Below are 24,000 nucleotides of genomic sequence, written 5' to 3'. Positions count from 1 at the left end.
TGTTTTTTGTATTCCCTATAATGTTGAAATCTTAAATACAAAGATTTAATTAATATTTTAGTCATACAGCTTTAAGAATTCGGTATTATATTATTTTTTCAGTTACATATTAAATGCAAAAAAAAAAAAAAAAATGTAAATATTAGTTAATTTTCAATCTTATTCTTTAAAATACAAGAATCTAAAAAAAAGTCTCCGTCCCACGGCTCAGAGGTGCAAGAAGTTACCAGTGCATTGTTATTTCCAGCCTGGCACGTATTGCAGTTAAATGGACGTCACTTTGCACGGGGCAGAAAAAAAAAAAAGGCATCTTGCCGTAGGCGGCGCAGCGGCAGGGAGGTTTTCACTATCAAGAAATAAAACTGAAAGGGTTTGCATCATGGCGCTCGTTCAAACATTTTTCCAGTACCTGTGCAAACCTTTCCACACACTCACACACACTCACACTCACCCTTGACTACATTGTGGAATCCCCGTTTCTTTCTCTTTTTTTTTGGATATAAACTGCTCCCCCCGCTCCCGGCCCCCGCACCCGTACCGATGTTTCCACACTCTCAGTCCTTTTTATGTTCTTTCGGTTTTAATGCCTGTGTGTTGCGGCGAGGGAACACTGCAGTGACCGCCGCGCCGTGCTGCCACGTGTCGCCAGTGCAGTGATGGACGTAGTAATGGATGCTGTGGTGATGAATACAATGAATGAATGAATTATGATTAGTGAGTATAATGAGTACAGTGATAATGAACTATTAATACAGTAAACTAATATTATTATGATTATGATGGTGGATACAAAGGTGAATGGAATGTGAATGAAGTGAACGAGTACAATGATGGCTATAATGAATATGATGGTAATTGTAATGATGAATATATGGGTGGAAGATATGAATACAGTGAATTAATGTAGTGGATGAATACAATGGTCAATGATGTGAGCATTAATGCAATATATGAATATAATGGTTAATGCAATGAAAACAGTTATGAAAATAGTAATGGATAGAATGAATATGAAAATAGTAATATATAGAATATGTACTGTTGTAAATACGATGAAAAACAAGAGACTGCATAGATGAATACAATGAATGAATACAGTGATGGATACAATGAATACAGCGGGTAATACGATAAGAGATTTTAATAATGGATATCAGGAATTAATACAATGAATATTATGAATGAATACAGTGAATATGAGAAGCAAGACAATGAATACAAGAATGAATAGAATAAACACTTACCTCACACACACACACACACACACACACACACACACACACACACACACGCTATCGGAAATACAATGATACACCACCATACAAAAAAAAAAAAAATGCTAATAAAAACAAACGAAATAGAAATATGAAACCAGCCTCACTTGTGTTGCGCTTCCCTTATTACCGATAACGCAGGGAATCCCGATATAGGGGGGAAAAAAAGTGACGATGTGTTTTTATTTCTTTCTCATTTTTCTGTATCAGCGCAGCGTTGCTCTCCCGGCACGCTCCGTTATTGCCAGTTTGTCTATGAGCATGAGTCAATCAAGCCAGGTATCGATGCTAATTTACTCTATAGGTGTATGTATTTCAGTGGTTATATTTACGCTGCCATTATTCTGTGTAAGTGTTCGCGTCCATTGGTGATGATTAATTGCAGGGTACCATTGTTTTTTTTTTAACGTGTGTGTGTGTGTGTGTGTGTGTGTGTGTGTGTGTGTGTGTGTGTGTGTGTTCATTTAATCATGTACCTATTTGTGTGCCATGTGTGTTTGTGTATTTTCTCTCTCTCTCTCTCTCTCTCTCTCTCTCTCTCTCTCTCTGCATTAGTCTGGTAGTTTATAAGTCAATATTTATCCATCCATTCACTTCTCTGTGTCTACGAATCTACCTATTTATCTATCTCCCTATTTATTAATCAGTCAATAAATCTATCTATCTGTCTATCTGTCTGTCTATCTATCTATCTATCTATCTATCTATCTATCTATCTATCTATCATCTATCTATCTGTCTATATATCTAGCTATCTGTCTATCTATCTGTCTTTTCGCCCGCCAGTGAACTCTCTCATTTGCTTATTTATTTGCCTATCTATTTATGCTATACTGAGTCTATCTGTCTATCTATCTATCTATCTGTCTATCTTTAGCGACCTAATGTTTTGCCTATCTATTTATTTATTTATCTATCTATCTAAGTATGTATCAGAGAAAACCCTCAGACTATCTAAACACAAGACAAAATACTCACAATAGATGTAATGACGCTCCGGTAGTGTTGTGCCTCGTTGGGTGGAAGGTGAGGGTGACGGTCCACACACCTGTACTGCAGCCCTCAGGTAACCCAGGTGCAGTCACTCCCTCTGCCTGTATTGTTTATTTTCAGTCTCTCCGGTGAAGTGCCAAAATTATCATACGTCTAAAGCATTTTCCTTTGCTTTTCCTCACTTGTTACAGTTAATTGTCAATGTATTTGTGTATTTGTGTATTTTTTTTTTTTTTGTTGGTTTCTTTCAATCACATCTTCACTTTAAGTTTCTCTGTTCTGTGTTTGTTTCATTTATCGTTTATTTTCGTCTGTGTATTTTCTTGTTTGTCTAACTTTCTTTCTCAGTTTTGTAATCAAGTTGAGTCATGTTGTGTGTCTTTCGCGTGGACATAATCCTTGACGCTCTAAACATTGGGCTGAAAATAGAGGGTTTTGTTCAGAAATACGGGAATTAAATGCGATTACAGTAAGTGCCGGCGCGTGTACCTTATCCTTCTGTTTGTTGTTTAGTTTTCCTTATCGAGTGCGTGGTGGTTAGAAGTGAACGGAGGAAAATGCGATTAAGTTAAGTGCGTGCGTATCTTTCTGTCCAATTCCTTTTACAATTTTTCTCGCTTATTACATAGATGCTTTTATTTATTTATTTATTTATTTATTTATTTATTTATTTATATGTTCTTTCTTTATTTTTAGTTATTTTTTCCTCATGAATACCAAAGAAAATACCAGTAAGTGAAGTGCTGGTATATGTAACTCGCTGTCCAGTTTGTTCTTCATTTCTCTTTTCATTTAATGCACATTTGTTATTGTTATTTTTGCCCCCACTGTGACAAAAATGGATTTTTTTTTCAGTATCAGGACAAAGACAAAAAAGGCAGCAAGAAGATAAATTATTTAGTATGTTAACTTGTGTATCTTTCTGCTGAGCCCGTTATTCAATCTTTGTTATATAAATTATGCATAACCATTGTTCCTGTTCCCAGTGTAAGAAAGAAAACACTCATATGCATTTATCGCAAACTTAGCTTTATTTCTTCCTCCATTATGACAAAAGCCCCATTTTCTTAAGTATTTAGTGTAGAATTGTTGGCGTTATTGTTGCTCCCTTTGTGACAAGAACCTCATCCTCTTATATAAATAATGCAGTTGTTATTGTTATTCCTTCTCGTGGTGTGACGGGAGGCTCATTCTGCAGCACTATCACGAGGCTCCATCTCGCGGCACCTCCTCGCATCCCTGCCCCTAATAGGATAATTTCCCTTCCATTGTGCGTCTGTGAGCGTCCATCGGAGTTGCATTCAAGTCGACCCCGCACTTTTCCGCCCCGCTAACCCCTCCCCCCGTCAGAGCACAACGGACGTCCCCCGGTCACTCGTCAGGGGAAAAATATGTACTCCGTCGCGTTCGCTGATTGGTCAACTAGAAACGTAACTCTCCTCGGGTGATGCAGCGCAGCGCCCCGACACTCCGCCCCGACCCCGCGTTGTGCTGCCTTGTTTTGTTTTCCCCTCGCCAAGTTTGATGCTGGAGTTTTAGGGGGGGAGGGAGGCAGGGAGGCAGGGAGCGGGGAAGTGGTGTAGCAACTCTATCCTTAATGTCTCTCTGTGCGTGTAATGTTTTTTAATCTAATAACACGTGTAGTTTAATGCCTACCAGAATTTTATGTGTGTGTGTGTGTGTGTGTGTGTGTGTGTGTGTGTGTGTGTGTGTGTGTGTGTGTGCGCGCGTGTTGGTGTTGGTGTTAGGCTTATATGTACTTAAGTAAAAATCAGATAATGTGTTTTGAGTACAACTTGGTGTTTTAAAAAGTCAACTTACATTTTGCTTCGTGCTTGGTAATCTTATAAATAGTGCTGGCAAAGGAAAGGCTTGATTTGTGTGAGCTTAATTGCACACAACACACACTTACGAGCGCTGAATGAGGACCATATGTCACCCAAACTTCCTCTCCCTCACAGCCCCGAGGCGCCCACCCGACGTGGAGGTCACGGCAGCTGTGGCTCTGGCCAGCCTCCCTCGCCTCGCCGCACTCCTTCCCCCGCGCCGGGGACACTTTTCACACTCGGTAAGACGTCAAAAGGTTATCAGTCTCGTTTCGCCGCCCGCTGAAACATGCCACAGGATATCTTTAATTTTTTCCTCGACTTGCGGAGCACTAAGGAAGAAGCGACGCGTGTGGCGGGGCGGGAGAGCACCAGTGGGATATTGCGGGGTTTATGGGACACGGCGCTGAAATCACTACCCAGCGTTTTAGTGTCGGGGTGGCGGCAGCAGCGGCGACAACAGCAGCGACGTCCGCCACCAACTCCCAGCACCTCGCGTTACAGCCTCACTACTGCAGCCCAGACCCAAGCCCGCCCAGACCCTCGGCCGCGCCTGCGTGCTCGGCCACCTCCCTCCACCACCACCGCCACCTCCTCTTCCTCCTCCACCGCCGCTACCACATCCACCGCCACTGCCCGCGCCCGCTCTCTATCATGCATTCTTTTTATTTACGGTGGCATCCTATTACTACTCTTACACCACCTTGTTTATCCTTGCTCTCTATCTCCCTCTTTCTCTCTGTATCTCTCTCATTTGCTTCATTTCTCTTTGTGTCACATCCGTCGCTTGCTCTGTGATTTACACCATTAAACATCCCGAATGCTCATCTCTCTCTCTCTCTCTCTCTCTCTCTCTCTCTCTCTCTCTCTCTCTCTCTCTCTCTCTCTCTCTCTCTCTCTCTCTCTCTCTCTCTCTCTCTCTCTCTCTCTCTCTCTCTCTCTCTCTCTCTCTCTGGGTCGTAAGCATCAGTCGTTTCTCGGCATCACCTTTGTCTTCATCATTTATCACGCCGAGGTAATATTAGCCGCCTCCCTCCTCGGCATCCGCGTCTCCTCGTCCCCTCACACACCTGAGCCCCTCATACCTGTAGACACCTGCCGTCTGATTGGTCTCGCCACACCTATCTTGTTTAGAGAGCAGTTTTTTTTCATCAATTTTTTTTTTTTTTTTTTTTTGTGTGTGGCTTGTAGTTTGTGATTACTGGTGTGCTCTGTTTTGTTTTGTTTTGTTTTGTGGTTTTGTTGTGGTGTTTCCCGTGTGGCTTTTTATATTACCTTTGTGTTTGTGTTGCGTCAGTGTTGCGTCAGGCGCCAGTCAGCATTTATCAGGTGTGTTGTATTGTTTTTGTCTTTGTAATACTCGGATTTATCACCGGCATTCATATCTGCTGCAAACATTAATCTGTATTATAATCCATCTCGACCCCACATTTATGTCTCCCGTATGTTACGCAACATCCACGCATAATCCACGTATTGTTCTGCTGCATCCACGTTGTATATTCCTTCCCTTGACAATGCTGTTCTGTCACAATACATGCACTTCTCTACAGCCAGCACTGCCATTATAACATCGTATTATCCACATCCTAAATATTCATCACTGTTCATCCATCATCCATTCAGTACAGCGCTACAACCAACAATTCCATCCAGTACACTTGTCATCCACGTTCATCCACACACTACACTGCCTGACTAATCCACTTCAGCATTACAAGCAACATAACACTTTATTCAATCTGCACATTATTCACGTTCATGTGCCCTCTGTACTCGTATAACCTGACAAAACCAATCAACCATCCATTCATCCACTTCAACACAAATCTATTACAGCACTATATAACTTCATCTAAATCTCTCACACACACACACACACACACACACACACACACACACACACACACACACACACACACACACACACACACACACACACACACGAGTATACTTCCCTACCAGACAAAACCCATCCACACACACACACTACTCTTCCCTACACCAGAAACCCACACATGATACAAAGAAACACAAGGCCACATGCACAACCCACACACTAAATTTCTGCCCTCTTTCCATTCAATCCCTTACAAACCTACACCACCACAAACCCACACGTGAAACAGAGAAACAGAAAGCCACATCCAAAACCCACACACTAAATTTCTCCCCCTTTCTCCATTCATTCCCTTACAAATCCACTTTTACCTTGCCAGCACACGCCACGAGAACCGGTTGGTGGAGTACATTCATAGCCCCCACTCTTCACACCCCGCATCACCTCCATCTCCGCCCGCGCCCCGCCTCACTCAACCGAGGACCCCGGATTAGAGGTGTTGGGGCCTGACAGTTGTGTTCGCCGCGCCGGAGCCCAGAGCTGAATGGAATAAAAAGAGCGTAAAAACGGCCTTGTTCAGCGGGACTCTCTCTCACAGGGGACACTTGTCGTGGCGGGGCCTTAAGCTGGAGTCATTCTACTGTTTTTTTTTTTTTTTAATCTGCTCTCTCTCTCTCTCTCTCTCTCTCTCTCTCTCTCTCTCTCTCTCTCTCTCTCTCTCTCTCTCTCTCTCTCTCTCTCTTGCAAAGTGAATGATTTTGTTCTTCCTTCATGTATTATTGTTTTATTATTGTTATTTTTTTGTTTGTCTAATCTCTCTCTCTCTCTCTCTCTCTCTCTCTCTCTCTCTCTCTACTCTCTCTCTCTCTCTCTCTCTTGCAAAGTGAATTATTTTGTTCTTGCTTCATACATTATTTTGTTATTGTTATTTTTTTGCTTGTCTAGTCTCTCTCTCTCTCTCTCTCTCTCTCTCTCTCTCTATCTCTCTCTCTCTCTCTCTCTCGTCTCCTCTCTCTCTCTCCTCTTCTCTCTCTCTCTCTCTCTTCTCTCTCTCTCTCTCTCTCTCTTATCGTTTTACAATTATAAACTTTTCTTACCATTTCTTTGCTGTTTTTGTTTTAATGAGGCTGAAGGAAGTGAAATGCACAGACCTGTTTTAAGAATCTTCGTTGGAATATTATAGAAATTACTACTGTTAATTTTATGGAAACTATGTTGGGAATTATTATTATTGTGTGGTTAGTCAAAACTTTTCATTCTTATATATTTTTTATTTTTTTTTCCATATCTGCTTTTTACTTTTCTTTTTTTTTTTCTACTTTCGTTCATTCACTTGCACCTTTAATTCTCCTCTCTCTATTATTTCCATTTTCATTTCACTCACTTTTTCTTTCCCTATACGCTTCTGTCTGTCTTTTCAGTTTCCTATATATTTTTTCGGTTTCCTTTTACTTTTCTTTAGTCATATTTTTTTTTCATATAAATACCTTTACCTTTTCTACTTTTCTTTTAACCTTACTTTAATTCTTTGTATTTTTTTATCCTCCTTCCTCTTTCACTATTCACTATAGTCCATCCACACCTTTGCTTTATTCATTTTTCTTTCCTTTCATTCATTCGACTTTTAATCCTCTTCATCTTTTACTTCCCTTCCCACTCACTCTGGCTTAGACCTCACACTTTCCTATATCTCTCCTTCCCTCCCGCCTTCCTTCTCTCCCTCCACGGCCCCTACCACCCTCCCTACCTCACTCCTTTCCTGTGTGACCTTTCTTCTTCGCTCTCTTCGCCTTTAGTGACCTTTGCCATCAGGTAGTGTCCGCGCCTCACCTCTGGGACACACCAGCTTTACGTTTCCAAATGTTATGGACTTTGGGACACGATCGGGACATAGAAATTGCAGCGTCACTTACGTAGGATAGGGATTGTTGAATGAGACTGGAAGAACAAGGAAGCCAGTGTGTATATACGAGTTTGTTAGTATTCCTGGTTTTGTTATTGTTGTATTATTGTTGTTTGTGTTTTTCTGTTGCTGTTTATATTCTTGAACTTGCTGCTGTTTTTCTTTCTTGCTGTTGGTTACGTTCCTGCTGTTGATGTTAATGTTATTGGAGGTTTTCTTTCTTTTCTTTCTCTTTTTTTTTCTCTCATTATTGCTGTTCCCTGCTGTTATTGTTAGTGGTCGTGTTCCTGTCGTTCATGCTGCTGTTATTGCCAGTGTTCTTTGTTTTTTTATTCCTCTCCGTGTTCCTGTCATCCTCAGTGTCGCAGCTTGTGTTCCTGGTATTCTTGCTGCTTGTACTGTTGTTGTTGCTTTACTTGTTCTTGTTCCTGTCATCTTCAGTGTCGAGTGTTATGTTGTTGCTGTTGCTTTTCTTGTTCTTGTTCCTCACCTTGCTTTTTGTTGTCATTCTCTGATAAGAACCATTTATTAAAGCCACGGATAGTCACTCTGGTTTTCCTGGATGTTTTCCTTCATTCACGATACAGAATCCTTATTAAACTATCACTGGAGTCGTGGAAACATTCCCGAAGACCACAACAGGAGAGGTACAGACGCCGAAATGGTTGAGAATAGAATCGCCAGTGCTGCTGTCTGTGTTGCTCTTGCTTGCAGTGATGGTGGTTGTTGTAGTAGTGGTGGTGGTGGTAGTAGTTGTGGTGGTGGTAGTTCCAGTGCTCCTGCTATTACCACTATTGCTGCTGTTGCATTTTACCACACGAACAAAATCAGAACAAAAATAACAAGACCGAACACGAAACAAGAGGTTTTTGCAGGTGCTTAATACGAAACAAGAGCCGAATACTAAACAAGAACCTGTGATGGTTTTTTTTTTTTTTTTTTACTGCTGTCCTGTCCTCGTAATGATGTGGTGGTGGTGGTGGTGGAGGGTGGTTGGTGTTGTGCCTGTTAATAACCCTACCATATTATACCGCACGAACAGAAACAGAACAAAATAAGAATGCATATGAAATTAGAGCTTTTTACGGATGCCTATGATGTTTTTTTCACATTGTGGATTAAGAGAGCATGAGTGGAGAGTGAGTGGAGTACGAGTGGAGCCGCGGAAACCTGCTGAGTGGAGGAAGGGTGGAGTCTTATTCCCTGGTTCTTTGTGATTGATTCCTGGAGTTTTTAAGATCTTGCAGGGAAATAGGTCAAGAGAGGCGGAAGGAAAGGAAAGAGAGAGAGAGAGAGAGAGAGAGGAGAGAGAGAGAGAGAGAGAGAGAGAGAGAGAGAGAGAGAGAGAGAGAGAGAGAGAGAGAGAGATCGGTGAAAGGACGGGAGGAAAGAAGGAAGAGAGATGATAGGCATGAAGGAAAAGCTGCGGAGAGACTTGCATTAACGAAAAGGAGGAGAGAGAGAGGATGAGAGAGGAGAGAGAGAGAGAGAGAGAGAGAGAGAGAGAGAGAGAGAGAGAGAGAGAGAGAGACAGAGAGAGAGAGTGAGAGTGAGAGAGAGAGAGAGAGGGAGAAAGAGTCAGCAACCGCAAAATAAAGTTAAAAATTTCGCATCACCACGCAGTTCCTAAGTAGATTCCGAACACGTCTTTGATTTTGTGGCCCGATATTCTCTTAAGTAACATCGTGACTTAATAGTGAGACATAGAAAATAATAAAGCAGTGAATTAGTAAGGAAAATAGCACACCAGTCCCCCACTAAGTACCCTGATTAAAACAAACAGAAAACGGAATAGTAGCAAGAAGTGCAAGCAAACTTGTATCTTTAACTTTTGCCGTTTTCTTTCCGGTGGCAATGGGGATCTATTAAAAATGTCTGACTTTCGCGAGGAATTAATCACGGGAGGATATTGGCGCTACTCTCGTCAGCGATAAGTAAATCTAGCGAGGGATTCAACGCCAATTAATTCCCCATTACTGAAGACAAGACGCAGGAGATTATTAGTGGTGTTTTTCTTCTTCTCGGTGTGATGGTTGAGATAATGGTGTTGAGGTGAGACTGAGGGAAAAATCTAGTGGTTCTGATAAGTAAGGTGGAGTGGTGTTATGTAGAAGGCTTTGCCAAGGGAAACTGGGTATTTTTGGTGGTTATTGCTGTTTTTGTCAGTCTTCTTATCTTTATCTATCTATCTATCTATATATATTTATCAATCTACGTATATATATATATATATATATATATATATATATATATATATATATATATATATATATATATATATATATATATATATATATTCAATCTGTGTATCTGTCTTTCTCGTTTATTTCTCTCTCTCTCTCTCTCTCTCTCTCTCTCTCTCTCTCTCTCTCTCTCTCTCTCTCTCTCTCTCTCTCTCTCTCTCTCTCTCTCTCTCTCTCTCTCATACAGCTTCCATTATTTTCTTGTTCCTGTGTTCTTATGCTATTCCATTTGAGTTACTAAAATAATTTACTGATGACAAATAAAACTGCAGGTACCAGACAGGTTTGTACACGTTTATCAATCCCTTCGTTTGTCAATGGCGTGTTTCAAAGCATGTAAACTTGTACATACCAGACGCTTTTATTAATTTTAAGAAGCCACAAGAGCAAAGAACTGAAATTAATGTACGACTTTTTATCTATAGACATATATGACTTGTGATTTGTCACTTTTTTATTCATCAGTTCCCTTCTGGTATTAAAAAGTGGCAATACGAGTCGCTGCATACAAATTTTTTAGTCATGTGTAGAAAAAAAGGTTTAATGAGGTATTTTTCTATCAAACATCTGATCACATTGTATTTTTAATTAGTTGTAATGAGTGAACAAAAGTTGTGCCCGAAAAATGAGTCAATTATTTCCGTGATGAGATTATTTTTCAATGATGCCGATTGGTGAAAATTGACAATGATATACGTGTGTGTGTGTGTGTGTGTGTGTGTGTGTGTGTGTGTGTGTGTGTGTGTGTTTATTCATTTGTATTGAATCTGGTGGAAAGGTGGAATGCATAAAACTTAATTAAACTGATGAACAACACACACACACACACACACACACACACACACACACACACACACACACACACACACACACACACACACACACACACAGCTCGCAAGTGCGTAAAAATATGATTGCAAGGGTAGAATTTTCAAGCACATAAATTTATTTTCATAGTATGAAATGACGAAGTGGGAAGAAACACGAGTTGGGAAAGTAAATAGGGGAGGAGGAGGAGGAGGAGGAGGAGGAGGAGGAGGAGGTGGTGAAGGAGAAGAAGAAGAAGAAGAAGAAGAAGAAGAAGAAGAAGAAAAGGGAAAAGGGAGAAGGAAAAATGGATAAGAAAGAGAAGGGGAGAAGGAGAAGGAAGACAGCGAGGAAGAAGGAGAGGAGGAGGAGGAGGAGGAGGAGGGGAAGACAGCGAGGAAGAAGGAGAGGAGGAGGAGGAGGAGGAGGAGAAGGAGAAGGAGGAGAAGGAGGAGGAGGAGGAGGAGGAGGAGGAGGAATGAGAGAGAGAGAGAGAGAGAGAGAGAGAGAGAGAGAGAGAGAGAGAGAGAGAGAGAGAGAGAGAGAGAGAGAGGAAGCGGAGGGAAATGGATGAATGGGTTTGTATGAGTGCAAGGGGATTGGAAGGAAGAGAGGAGGAGGAGGAGGAGGAGAAGGAGGAGGAAGGCATGTCAACGAAGAAAGGCAAAGGAAAGGGAAGAGAAGTGAAGGAAGAAGCAAGGCAAGAAGAAAGTAGGGAGGCGGGAAAGAAGTAAGAAAAGAAGGAAGAGAGGAAGTGAGCGCAGTAGCGGAAGAAGAGGGAAGGAATGAAGGAGGGAGGGAAGGAGGAAAAAAGGAGGAGGAGGAGGATGCTGAGAGAGAGAGAGAGAGAGAGAGAGAGAGAGAGAGAGAGAGAGAGAGAGAGAGAGAGAGAGAGAGAGAGAGAGAGAGAGAGAGAGAGAGGTAGGCGTAGAGAAAGAAAGTGGGAAGAGTGAATTGGAGAGAGGAGGGAGAAGTAACAAAGAAAGGAAGGAGGTACGAAGAAGGGGAAGGGGAAAGAAAAAAAAGAAAAGAACTGAGAAGGAAGGGAGGGACAGAATCAGGGAAGAAAATCCAGTGGCGTGGAGAACGAAAGAAGGAGAAGGGAAGAAGGGAAGAAGGAAGAAGTAGAGGGAAGGGAAGAAGGAAGACTTCGTTAAGGAAAATCTTTCGAGTCAGTGCTTCGTGGGCGCTGAGCTGAAGACGCCCTAGTGGACATACACACACACACACACACACACACACACACACACACACACACACACACACACACACACACACACACACACACACACACACACACACACACACACACACACACACACACAACTAAGAATATATTTAACTCCTGTACCATCCCTGTGTGTGTGTGCGTGAGAGAGAGAGAGATAGATAGATAGAGAGAGAGAGAGAGAGAGAGAGAGAGAGAGAGAGAGAGAGAGAGAGAGAGAGAGAGAGAGGGTGGGTAGGGTGGTAGGTGTGAGTTTCATCTTATAATCTGTGATATTAGTAATGCAAGAGGCGAGGAAAAGGTGCTAATGCGGCGCGTGTTTCAGTCTACCTGGAAAATCATTTACGCTGCGTGCAGGTGTGTTCATTAAGGACGCCTCCGCCGCCACGCCAGGGAAGCCTTTCACGGGGCGCTTGTGTGGGATTCCTTATATTTCCTTTTGTCCGCCTCATATATTTCATCTCGTATTCTCTCTTGGATTACTCTTTAGTCTATATTTCGTCTCTCTCTCTCTCTCTCTCTCTCTCTCTCTCTCTCTCTCTCTCTCTCTCTTTCCACGTCTTTCCTTCCTTCTTACTTTTCTTCTATTTTACCTCATTCTCTCTCTCTCTCTCCTTTTCTCCTTTACACACCTCTTACCTTGGTATGGCTTTCTTCTTTTCTTCTTCCTTTCCTCCTCTTCACTCCTTCCCTGGTATTCCTCTCTCTCTCTCTCTCTCTCTCTCTCTCTCTCTCTCTCTCTCTCTCTCTCTCTCTCTCTCTCCATGTCTAATTATATCACATCCCCGTACAGTTTTTACCTGGGCAGCTCCACCTGGTGTTCAGTTGAGGCAGTTTTAAACATTGGTCTTCATGCATTGATAGAAACATGAATAGACATGAAAGCGCGGCTGAAGCATATCTTTTTTTCCGCCCCTCGTCTCTTTCCGCATGACACACATACGTCCACGTTTCAAAGGGAATGTGAGATGAATGTGCGCAGACTAAAGAGTGTAAGGCAGCGGCTGGTGAGTGGCGAGGAAAGCAGAGGAGTTAGAGAGAGAGAGAGAGAGAGAGAGAGAGAGAGAGAGAGAGAGAGAGAGAGAGAGAGAGAGAGAGAGAGAGAGAGAGAGCACAATATAATAACAGTGATGGAGGAGGCTGGAGATAAGCTCTTAGCGGTGTGAAAATTTAGAAAGTTGCTCTTGCTCTTGAGATATAAGAGGCAACAGAACGGCGGGAGAGAGGCGACCTAACGGAGACTCACGAGAGGGGCGGTGATGCATGTGGGAAGTTAGAGAGAGAGAGAGAGAGAGAGAGAGAGAGAGAGAGAGAGAGAGAGAGAGAGAGAGAGAGAGAGAGAGAGACTTCACACGCACAAGAGCTAAAAAAAGATAAACAGAGATAGAAAGGTACAAATTGAAAAGTATATTTGCAGAAAAACACTCCAAGGCACACACACACACACACACACACACACACACACACACACACACACACACACACACACACACACACACACACACACACACACACACACACACACACACACACACACACACACACACACAGAGAATGAGACAGACAGACGGACTGACTTAAAAGAGCGACAAAAAAACATGGCAAGAAAATACAAGGAGACACAACAAACAAGACGACAAGAATAAAACTAAGAAAGACAGATAGCCAAGAGAGAGAGAGAGAGAGAGAGAGAGAGAGAGAGAGAGAGAGAGAGAGAGAGAGAGAGAGAGAGAGAGAGAGAGGAGAAAACTTTAACATGGCAAGACTCAAGTAAACAAAGAACGAGAGAGAAAAAGAGAAAGTCTGTTAAAGCAACAACAACAACAACAACAACAACAACAACAACAGGAGAGACCAGTTAATATGCCACTTACCGAAAGAGAGAGAGAGAGAGAGAGAGAGAGAGAGAGAGAGAGAGAGAGAGAGAGAGAGAGAGAGAGAGAGAGAGAGAGAGAGAGAGAGAGAGAATGATGGATGGGATGCATTTGGCGAAGTGGCATTTGGGTGGGGGAGGTTTAGGAGGGGGAAGGGGGAAGAAGGAAGGGAAAGGAGGGAGGGGGAAGTGGGGGGAGGGTAATGGAAGGGGTAATTCAGAGAGCTGATTGGTGTGGGAGTGATAGTGAGAAAATGACGATGGAGGAGGAGGAGGAGGAAGAGGAGGAGGTAAAGGAAAATACGTAAGGAAACAAGGTGGTACGAGGAAGAAGGAAAATTAATTAAAAGAGAACGAGGAGGTGAAGGAAGAAGGATGCAAAGGAGAAGAGAAGAACGAAAAGAGGAGGAGGAGGAGGAGGAGGAGGGAAGAGAACGGAACGAATAAATGGATAAGGAAGAGGAGGAAAAGGAGGTGGTTGTAGCGGTGAAAAGAAAAGAAAATAAGAAATTGAAGAAGAAATAGAAAAAGAAGAAATGTGGGCAAAAAAGGAAAGAAACTAGGAATAACAGAAGAGGGGAGAAGACAAAGAAGAAGAGAGGAAGAGGGGAAGGAGGAGCTGGAACAGAAGGAGGAGTAACAAAAGGAGGAGGAGGAGGGAGAGAGAAATAGAAGAATGGAAGAGGAAGTGTGGGAGAAGGTCGTAAGAGGAAGAGGAAGAGGAAGAGGAGGAGGAAGAGGGGGAGGGAAGGGGGAGGAGAAAGCGAATAACAGTAAAACAATGAAAAAATATAACAATTTACATTTACAGAGGCATAAGCACCACCCATTCTCTCTCTCTCTCTCTCTCTCTCTCTCTCTCTCTCTCTCTCTCTCTCTCTCTCTCTCTCTCTCTCTCACTCTCTCTCACTGACGAAGAAAAACACATGAGCACCACCAGCAAAAAAAAAAAAAAAAAAAAAGCGCCTCTCTGCACTAGTCTTCCATAAATAATAGAACCAGAACTGCTGAATTAATTAGAACGTTTTACGGTTCGCCAGAGTTCCATCGTTTTATTAATCCCATAAACTTTCTCTTTTTAACCCTGGGGAGACAATCTGAGAGGAAAATAATAAAAGAGTACTGGAAAGAAAACGAAAAGATGCTACAGGGGAAAACGAGGGTATAAAAATAAGAGGTGGACTCGTGTGGGGAGCGGAGGGTGGAGGGACGCAAGAAAAGTTTTGGGTGGAAAGAAAACAGGGCTTTATTTACACCCCATCACACACCAGGGGTAACTTCGCCCTCCCTTCTTAACTACTTCAATTGGGTTTCAGTCCCGCGAGAACAAAAGTTGAAAGGCGACCTAGACAGCAGATTACCGAAGCATCCCACTCGTCTCTCCTCCTCCTCCTCCCCCTTTCCTCCTTCCCTTCTCCCTCCCCCTCCCCTTCCCCTATCCTCCCCCCTCACTTTCTTTTTTCGTACCTTTTCAGACCCTTGCGAAATATATACACGCGCGGACACACACACACACACACACACACACACACACACACACACACACACACACACACACACACATTGGTGGCAGCGGTAGGATACATACGTACGTATACACACACACACACACACACACACACACACACACACACACACACATACGGCTTATACCAACATTACTGGCACCTTTAATGTGAAATTTAATTAATGTATAAAAAAAATAAGATGAAGAAGAGTCAGGAGGAAGAGGAGGAGAGATGAATAAAACAGAAAGACAAGAACAAAAGAGAATCAGAAGATGTGGGAAGGAAAGCAAGAATGGAAGGAGGAGGAGGAGGAGTAGGAGGAGGAGGAGGAGGAGGAGGAGGAGAAGGAGGAGTATGTACATTAAGAAGAGGAGAACAAGGGAGACGAGCAAGAGGAAGAAGATTAGAGTGCAAGGGGTGAGGAAGAGGAGGAGTAAGAGGCTTAACCTTCTAGTTAGTATCAACAGCAGTGTAATAACGTGATTTAGAAGGAAATTACACCAGGAAAGAAAGTGTATGAGAGAGAGAGAGAGAGAGAGAGAGAGAGAGAGAGAGAGAGAGAGAGAGAGAGAGAGAGAGAGAGAGAGAGAGAGAGAGAGAGAGAGAGAGAGAGAGAGAAAGGAGCATTAGTAAGATATTCTCTTTCTTTCAAATAGATGTGGTTTCTCAGATTGTTAGGTTCGGTTTCGTTTATTTACAATACTTTAAGTTAGGTTTAGTTACGAGTACATTAGGTTAATTTAGGTTAGGTTTAGTTGCGTTAAATTAAATTACTAGCCATATTAAGTTAAGATAGTAAGTACCATAAAGCTAATTTAATTTTGCTTAGATTAACAAATGCTTTTAGCTGTTTTAGGTTTTAGTTAGCAAATACCTTTAACCTGACGTGACCTAAACTGAACTAACAAATGCTTTTTCTTGTGGATGTGTATTTTTTAGCCATATCAGGTTAGGTTAAATTAGGTTGTGTTAGGTTAGGTTATGGTAGGTTAGGTTAGTTTGGGTTAGTTTAGGTAAAGTTAGGTAAGGTTAGTTTAGGTTGGGTTAGGTTAGGTAAAGTAAGTTATTAAAGGCTAGGTTAGGTTAGGTTTAGTTAGGTTAAGTTAGAGTAGGAAGTATTTTTTAACTACATTAATTAAAGTTAAGATAGCAGATTCTCTCTCTCTCTCTCTCTCTCTCTCTCTCTCTCTCTCTCTCTCTCTCTGGTGTAATTTTCAATGTTTTGGTTTCTTTCGTATTATACTTTCTCTCTCTCTCTCTCTCTCTCTCTCTCTCTCTCTCTCTCTCTCTCTCTCTCTCTCTCTCTCTCTCTCTCTCTCTCTCTCTCTCTCTCTCTCTCTCTCTCTCTCTCTCTCTCTCTCTCTCTCTCTCTCTCTCTCTCTCTCTCTCTCTCTCTCTCTCTCTCTCTCTCTCTCTCTCTCTCACAGGATGGACGAGCAAATACCTATTCTTACCCAGGTGCAATAGCTTTACCTTACCTTACCTGGAAGAGGAGTGGAGGGCAGGTGAGGGGGAGCAGGTGAGGGGGCAGGTGAGGAAGGCCGAGCAGGTAAAATAAGAACACCTGTATCGCGAGGCAACAGGTGTGAGCGGAATACACCTTTTATTGTTCCTCATTATTCCTAATTGATGAGGCAACCTGAACCTGTGTGTGTGTGTGTGTGTGTGTGTGTGTGTGTGTGTGTGTGTGTGTGTGTGTGAGTGTGCGTGTGCATGTGTGTGTGTGCGTGCGCGGCTTGTTTGCTCACTCTTAATGTTTGGAGTTTGTTTGTTTGATCCTTTGTTTCTTTGCATCACTATCGTCGTTTTCTTTCTTTCTTTCTTTCCTTCGTTCTTTCTTCGTCTCTTCGTTTTCCATTTGTTAGCGTACTCTCCTTGGTTTCTCTTTTTTACTTGCTTTTCTTTACTGTTCTTCATTCCCTTTTCCCTCTCTCACTTTCCGTCTTGGTTTGTTAATGAAGATAGGCTGAGAGAGAGAGAGAGAGAGAGAGAGAGAGAGAGAGAGAGAGAGAGAGAGAGAGAGAGAGAGAGAGAGAGAGAGAGAGAGTCTACACTAGCGTTTCACCTTTAAAGCAAAAATCATCTGGCACCTATTTTAATCTACCCTCCCCAACCGTATGAAATTTATCAGGCTCTCTCTCTCTCTCTCTCTCTCTCTCTCTCTCTCTCTCTCTCTCTCTCTCTCCAGATTCCATTATCACCAGCCTACTTTTTATGCTCTTCCTCCTCCTCCTCCTCCTCCTCCTCCTCCTTGTCGTCGTATTTCTTCATCTCCTGGTCTTTCTTATCTTCATCTTTCCCTTTTCTTCACGTTTCCTTGCTCCATCTTTTCATCTCCTCTCATCTTCCTTCTCTTTCGTCTTAATCAACATCTTTTTATCTTTTTCCTTTCCACGTCCTTTATCTTGTGGTAAACTGAGAATATGTCTGTCTGTCTGTCTGTCTGCCTGATTGTCTCTTTGTCTGTGTCTTTGTCTGTGTGTCTGTCTGTCTATCTGTCTCATTATTTACTTGTGTATATGTTTGTCTTCCCATTTTTTATGTATGTCTGTCTATTCATTTCTTTATGCATATGTCTCATTCACTTTCATGTTTGTGTATCTGTCTGTCCGGCCGTCCACGTGCCCGTCTGTCTGCCTGTCTCAGTTCCCTCAGTCTGTATGCATCGGTCTATTTTCTGTCTAATTACCTTTCTCTTTCTCTCTCTCTCTCTCTCTCTCTCTCTCTCTCTCTCTCTCTCTCTCTCTCTCTCTCTCTCTCTCTCTCTCTCTCTCTCTCTCCCGTCTCCAGCAGGTTTTGGGCTTTCACTGAGTTTATCGGAGGGTGAAGGAGGTGAGGGGCAGGAGGAGGAGGAAGAGGAGGAGGAGGAGAAGGAGGAGCAGGAGGAGGAGGAGGAGGAAGGGAAAGAAAAAATGGTGATGAAATATATGTGAGAGGAACTGAGAAGAGAAGGAAAGCTGATAAAGTAGAATAAGGAGAGAATAATAATATCTTTGTTATGCAAGAAATTGAGTTTTATCACGCCACTTCTACTATCAAGTGTGTGTGTGTGTGTGTGTGTGTGTGTGTGTGTGTGTGTGTGTGTGTGTGTGTGTGTGTGTGTGTGTGTGTGTGTGTGTGTGCGTGCGTGCGTGCGTCCGTCTGTCTCTAGATTCTGTAGATGTCGAGCTGACAGAACAAATCTAATTTTGGCTTTTCCTGTTCAAATATATTTTTTTCGACTCTCTCTCTCTCTCTCTCTCTCTCTCTCTCTCTCTCTCTCTCTCTCTCTCTCTCTCTCTCTCTCTCTCTCTCTCTCTCTCTCTCTCTCTCTCTCAACAACAACCAATATATTGATTTATCCAAGCATCAGTTCACAGAGGTCTCTCCCATTGTCTCTCTCTCTCTCTCTCTCTCTCTCTCTCTCTCTCTCTCTCTCTCTCTCTCTCTCTCTCTCTCTCTCTCTCTCTCTCTCTCTCTCTCATTATAACTTACGGTCAACGACGTATGAACATATTTTTATCTTCCACCTTACAACCTACTCCTCTCCCTCTCCCTCCTCTCCCTCCTCTTCTCTCCCCTCTCCCTCCTCCTCTCCCATTGTCTTCACTCCTCTCATCTTCCCTCCTCCTACACCTCCTCATTGTCTTTTTCCTCTTGTTTTCCTTGTCTTGTTTCCTTTTTCTGCTTCTTCCTTTTCCTTTTTCACTTTTCATGTCTTTCTTTTTCTTCTCGTATTCTTCCATTTCGTGTCTCTCCTTCATTCTCTTTATTCTCATCTTTCTCCTTTTTTTTTATCCTGTGATTCTGGTTCTACTTTTTTTGCCTTTCTTTTCTCTCTGTCTACGCTTTTCTTTTTGTTCTTCCTTGGTTTCCTCGTTTTTTCTTTTTTTTTTTGTCCTCTTATTCTTTCTACTATTCTTCTTCCTTTTTCTTATCTTTTCCTGCTTGTCCTTGCCTTTACTCAGTTCTCAACTCCATCTTATTTTTATTATCTTTCATCTTCCTTTTCCTCCTCCTCATCTTTCTTATCTTCTCCTACTCCACCTCTTTCTCTTCATTTCTCTCTTCCTTACTTGCCCTGGTTCTTGTTATGTTCGCGCCTTCCTCTCATTTTCATTGTCTTTTATCGCCCTTGTCCTCCTCCTTGTCTTCGTATTCCTTTCTCCTTTCTATCTCTCTTTTCTCTTCCTTCACCTCTTTCTCTTCATTTCCTTTCTTATCTGTCCTCGTCCTTGTTCAGTCCTTCTCTCATTTTTTTTGTCTCAATCTCCTTTTTCTCCTTCGTCTTATCTTCTTTCTTTCCCTCTCACTCCTCTTTATTTTTATTTTTATTTCTCTTCTTTATCTGTTCTCTTCCTTCTTTAGTCCTTGTCTCCCTCTTCCTTTTTCTTGTCTTTCATCTTACTTTTCTTTCTTGTTTTCCTTTTCCCTTTCTCCTTTTTCCACCTCTTCCTCCTCCTCGTCCAGTCCCTCTCCCACCTCTTTCTTGTTCAATCCTCGTCTTCTCTCTCTCTCTCTCTCTCTCTCTCTCTCTCTCTCTCTCTCTCTCTCTCTCTCTCTCTCTCTCTCTCTCTCTCTCTCTCTCTCTCTTTTCTTGTCTTTTATCATTCTTTTCCTCCTTCTCGCCCTGCTATTCCTCTTCTCCTTCCTCCATCTCTTCTTCTTCCTTATTTAGTCTTCGTCTTCTTACTTTTCTTGTCTTTCGTCCTCCTTTATCTCTTCCATATCTTCTTGCTCCTTTCCCTCTTTCTTCATATCTTCCTCTCCCATCTTTTCTTCCTCTTCTTGTCTCTCTTCCCTTCCTTACCTGTCGTTATCCTTGTTCCCTCTCCATCTATTTATTCCAGAGGGTTAAGCTAATTCAGAGCACTTCCCTCTCACTCTCTCTGTCTCTTGTCTCTTCTTGTTTCTCTACAACCTTCCTCCTTCCTCCCTCTGGCCTTCTGATCCAGGTAACTCGGGTTAATTAATGAACTTTGATTTTTTTTTTGTCTTCTTACAGATAGAAGTGAGGAGATGTCGAGATGTCACTGTGCCTCTTGGGAGAGAGAGAGAAAGGTAAGGTCACGAAGCAGCTTTTAGTGTGTTTAGTCTTTTGTACTTTGTTTAATCTTTTGTAGTGTGAGGTTTAAAGGATATTGTGCTTTGTTGTCTGTGCTTACGTGCGTCTCGTGTGTCCCTTTGTATTTCTGTTATTGGATTGGAACACAAAGGAAAACTAGAGGAGGGCCATAAGTAAGAGAGGTATGAGTGTGCCGCGGAAGGGAAAGACAGTGAGGGTTCTAAGAATTGTTAGCGTTAGGTTTCCAATGAAGGGATTAAATTAGAGTTCAGAAATGAGAAGCGGAAGGAGGGATGTTGAAAAATAAACCTGGATTAATGTTCTGAAGAAGGAATACAAAAGGAAAGTTTTCAAAGCAAGAACAGCGGAATTAGAGTTCTGAAAAGGAAAACGGGGAAGATACATGACAAAAAAGGGAAACGGAGAGGATACTTAACAAAAATGAAAACGGAGAGGATACGATGGAATGTAATAATTGTAAGGTAAACTTAAGTGGAACCAGAATTGACTTGTGATAACAACAACAAGAAAAAAAGAAGCTACAGTTTAACTCTTGCACTACTTACCTGGACAGAAATAAACATGCAAGTAGGCGATTTAGAATGGAAGCGAAGATGGAACAGTGATAATGAATTCGAGTGGTCCAGATTGACGAATGATGACGAGGAAGGAAAGAAGGCACACTGATCAACTCTTGAATTACTTACGTGGACGCGATAGAAATGAGAAGAAGAAATATAAAACAATGGGTCGCGCTGAGGAGGAGGAAGAGGAGGAAGAGGAGGAAGAGGAGGAGGAGGAGGGGGACAGGTAGTAAGCCGAGTCGTCTCTAATAATAACCAGGTAGCACAGCGGTAACTGATCGAGCGGAAGGAAAAGTTGAGATGAAGTTGAGAAGAGAGGGAGAGAGAATCCTTTGGGGAAATAAAATAAAAAGATTTGTGCCAGATTCCATTGACGATGTACAAGATAAAAGGATGTCTTAGAGGCTGAGACGTTGTAATAAACGACCCATTTCCCGAAGAGCCGTGAACATTGTAGCACTTACTCAGAAATAATTAGAAGCGATTATTCCTTACACATTTAAAGAGGAATGAGAAAGTTTACATGTAACTCTTATTCACTGAGTCATAAGGATCATTGTCCCTTGCAGATAATGGATGGAATGGGGAAAATTTACTCACAGCTCTTATTCAGAAACACATAAAAGTGAATATTCTTTATAGATAGTGAATGAAATGGGAAGGACTTGTGATTATGAGTAGAGTGGGAAAGGTTTACCTGTGCCTCTTACTTATAAAGGTGAGTGTCCCTTGTAGGTGAAGAGTTGTAGGGAGGAAGGTTTACTTACGTGAAAAGTAGTAAGGGAGAAGTAGTAGTAGTAGTAGTAAAAGTAGTCGTAGTAGTATGGGATTTACTCAACAATGTGAAGAGTAATTGGAGAGTAGTAGTAGTAGTAGTAGTAGCAACGGTAATTTACTCGGCAATCTTAAGAACAGTAGTGAGGGACAGGTTTACTCAGCAATCTTAAGGGGACGATGAGGAGTCACTCTTGGCAGGCACAGTATCGCCAGCGGGTCGCCATTCACTGAGGCCACATCGATCACAGCAGCAATTGAGAGTTGATAGATGCTTGAGCCTCCCTATTGAGGACGCACTCAGCGGCTCTCCAAGGCCAGGAAATCAAAACTGTAAGATGGCAGCTGGAATGATATATACGAGTGGGAGTTTTGACCTAATTTTTTTGTGCTACTCTCTCTCTCTCTCTCTCTCTCTCTCTCTCTCTCTCTCTCTCTCTCTCTCTCTCTCTCTCTCTCTCTCTCTCTCTCTCTCTCTCTCTCTCTCTCTCTCTCTCTCTCTCTCTCTCTCATATTGTCCGATAAGTTATTTCATTATACAGTTGTTCTCTTCTATGTATTTAATTAACTCAGTCCACTGCTCTATATTAGAAACTCCCACCACGCTCTCCTCCTCCTCCTCCTCCTCCTCCTCCTCCTCCTCCTCCTCCTCCTCCTCCTCCTCCTCCTCCTCCTCCTCCTCCTCCTCCTCCTCTTCCAGGGGGTTATCATTTACCCTTCAGGAGTTTTCTTCGCCAAACTTTCCTCTTCTTATTGCTCCGTATTGGCATCCTCTCTCTCTCTCTCTCTCTCTCTCTCTCTCTCTCTCTCTCTCTCTCTCTCTCTCTCTCTCTCTCTCTCCCTTCCCCCTCATAATAGTTGCAATCGGCTTCACCTCATCCCTATACCACACAAATACTCTCCCTCCCACGCTCTCACTCCCACTCTCGCTCAGCCAGCAACAGGATAATCGACGAGGAGAAGCGCCCCCTGGAAAAGGAATATATGCACTGAAAGAAAACGGGGATGGAAGGAATTGCGCTGTGTAGGTAAAGGGAGGAAAGCCTTGAAAATATTACATGTAGCGAATGGGGGGAGGGGGGAGTGGGAGCTATTTTCCGTGGGTAATATTAGGAGCAATATACTCGGCCGTTTTCCCAATTACCGTCATTTAGGGCCCACTGGGAGAAGGCTGTCACGGCGGGGGCTCTTAGGGGTGTCCAGGGGCGTGGTGGAAGTAGAGGAGTCGGGATAGGAAGAGGAGAAGGAGTAGGAGGAGAAAGGGTTTGTGTGTGTGTGTGTGTGTGTGTGTGTGTGTGTGTGTTGTGTTTCAGTAGAAGTTAATAGATTAGATTCTTGGGCTAAGGAGGAGGGAGGTAAAGAAGACTGGGGGGTGTTTTGGGAGAAGGAAGGGGGACTCTATTGTGTCGTTGGGGTTGGACGAGTGGAGAATTGGGGTTAGTTTAAGGAAATGAAGAGGGTACCGTGCTGTGGGGTTGGGGGTGGACAAGAAGACGTTAATTCTAGTACAAGGAGGAGGGAGGGGATGGAAGCTTATGTGTTGTGTTGGGGGGGATTACATGGGGTCTTAGATTCTGGAACAAGGGCAGAGGGAAGGAGACCTGGGTGGTGGGGGAAAAGGAGAGAGGGGACTCGATTTAAGGCAAGGAGAGGGGAGGGGAGGAAGGCCTGCATGTCGAGGAGATTGGGGAGGGTTAGCGGGGATAGGTCCTTGAGGGAGGGGAGGCCTGCGTTGTGTGTTGGGGGAAGGGAGGGGTAAGTGGGGGTTAGTGTGGGATCTAGTGGGTGAAATGGGGCAGAGTTTAAACCGGTGTTTGTGTTGGGTGAGGCGTGCTTGCTGGCTGACCGGCCCCGTGGGAGAGAGTCAGGGGGAGGCGGTGGGGGCGAGGCAAAGCTGGTTTTATGGTGGTATTGGTAAAGGTTGTGTTGGTTTAACGGTTTACCTGTATTTCACGGCTTTAATCTCCTAACGCCTCTCTCTTTGTCGCTTCGCCTTTCCTTCTTTTCACAGAGGTATTGGTAGTGTTGTGTTTATATTTCTTGATAGCACTTTTTTCTTCCTTTTCTTTATTTTATTTTCATACGTCCTTTCTTTCTTGCATC

General features: G+C 42.9%; 2 protein-coding genes across 3 annotated transcripts in view; one reads left to right on the top strand and one right to left on the bottom strand.

The window, feature by feature from the left end:
* The window catches only part of LOC135090890 (uncharacterized), a 53,276-nt gene extending 48,395 nt beyond the window's left edge, over window positions 1–4,881 (bottom strand). Inside the window, exons 1-2 of one of the 2 annotated variants that reach the window (XM_063988048.1) lie at window positions 4,513–4,881; window positions 2,253–2,686 (exon numbers count right to left, since the gene is read on the bottom strand). The gene's annotated coding sequence lies outside the window, so the exon portion shown is untranslated. Of the gene's footprint in view, window positions 1–2,252; window positions 2,687–4,179; window positions 4,314–4,512 lie in introns of those variants that run through there. The other variant, XM_063988049.1, reaches the window with a different exon arrangement.
* LOC135090892 (uncharacterized) overlaps window positions 1–24,000 on the top strand; it is a 135,710-nt gene that overhangs the window by 45,101 nt on the left and 66,609 nt on the right. The window contains exons 2-3 of the mRNA XM_063988051.1: window positions 4,229–4,335; window positions 20,480–20,535. Coding sequence (XP_063844121.1) covers window positions 20,494–20,535 — 42 coding nt within the window. The 5' untranslated portion in view covers window positions 4,229–4,335; window positions 20,480–20,493. The remainder of the gene's footprint in view (window positions 1–4,228; window positions 4,336–20,479; window positions 20,536–24,000) is intronic.

The sequence above is a fragment of the Scylla paramamosain genome, chromosome 36 (assembly GCF_035594125.1).
Source record: "Scylla paramamosain isolate STU-SP2022 chromosome 36, ASM3559412v1, whole genome shotgun sequence".
Lineage (NCBI taxonomy): Eukaryota > Metazoa > Arthropoda > Malacostraca > Decapoda > Portunidae > Scylla > Scylla paramamosain.
This window is presented reverse-complemented; position numbering and strand designations above follow the sequence as displayed.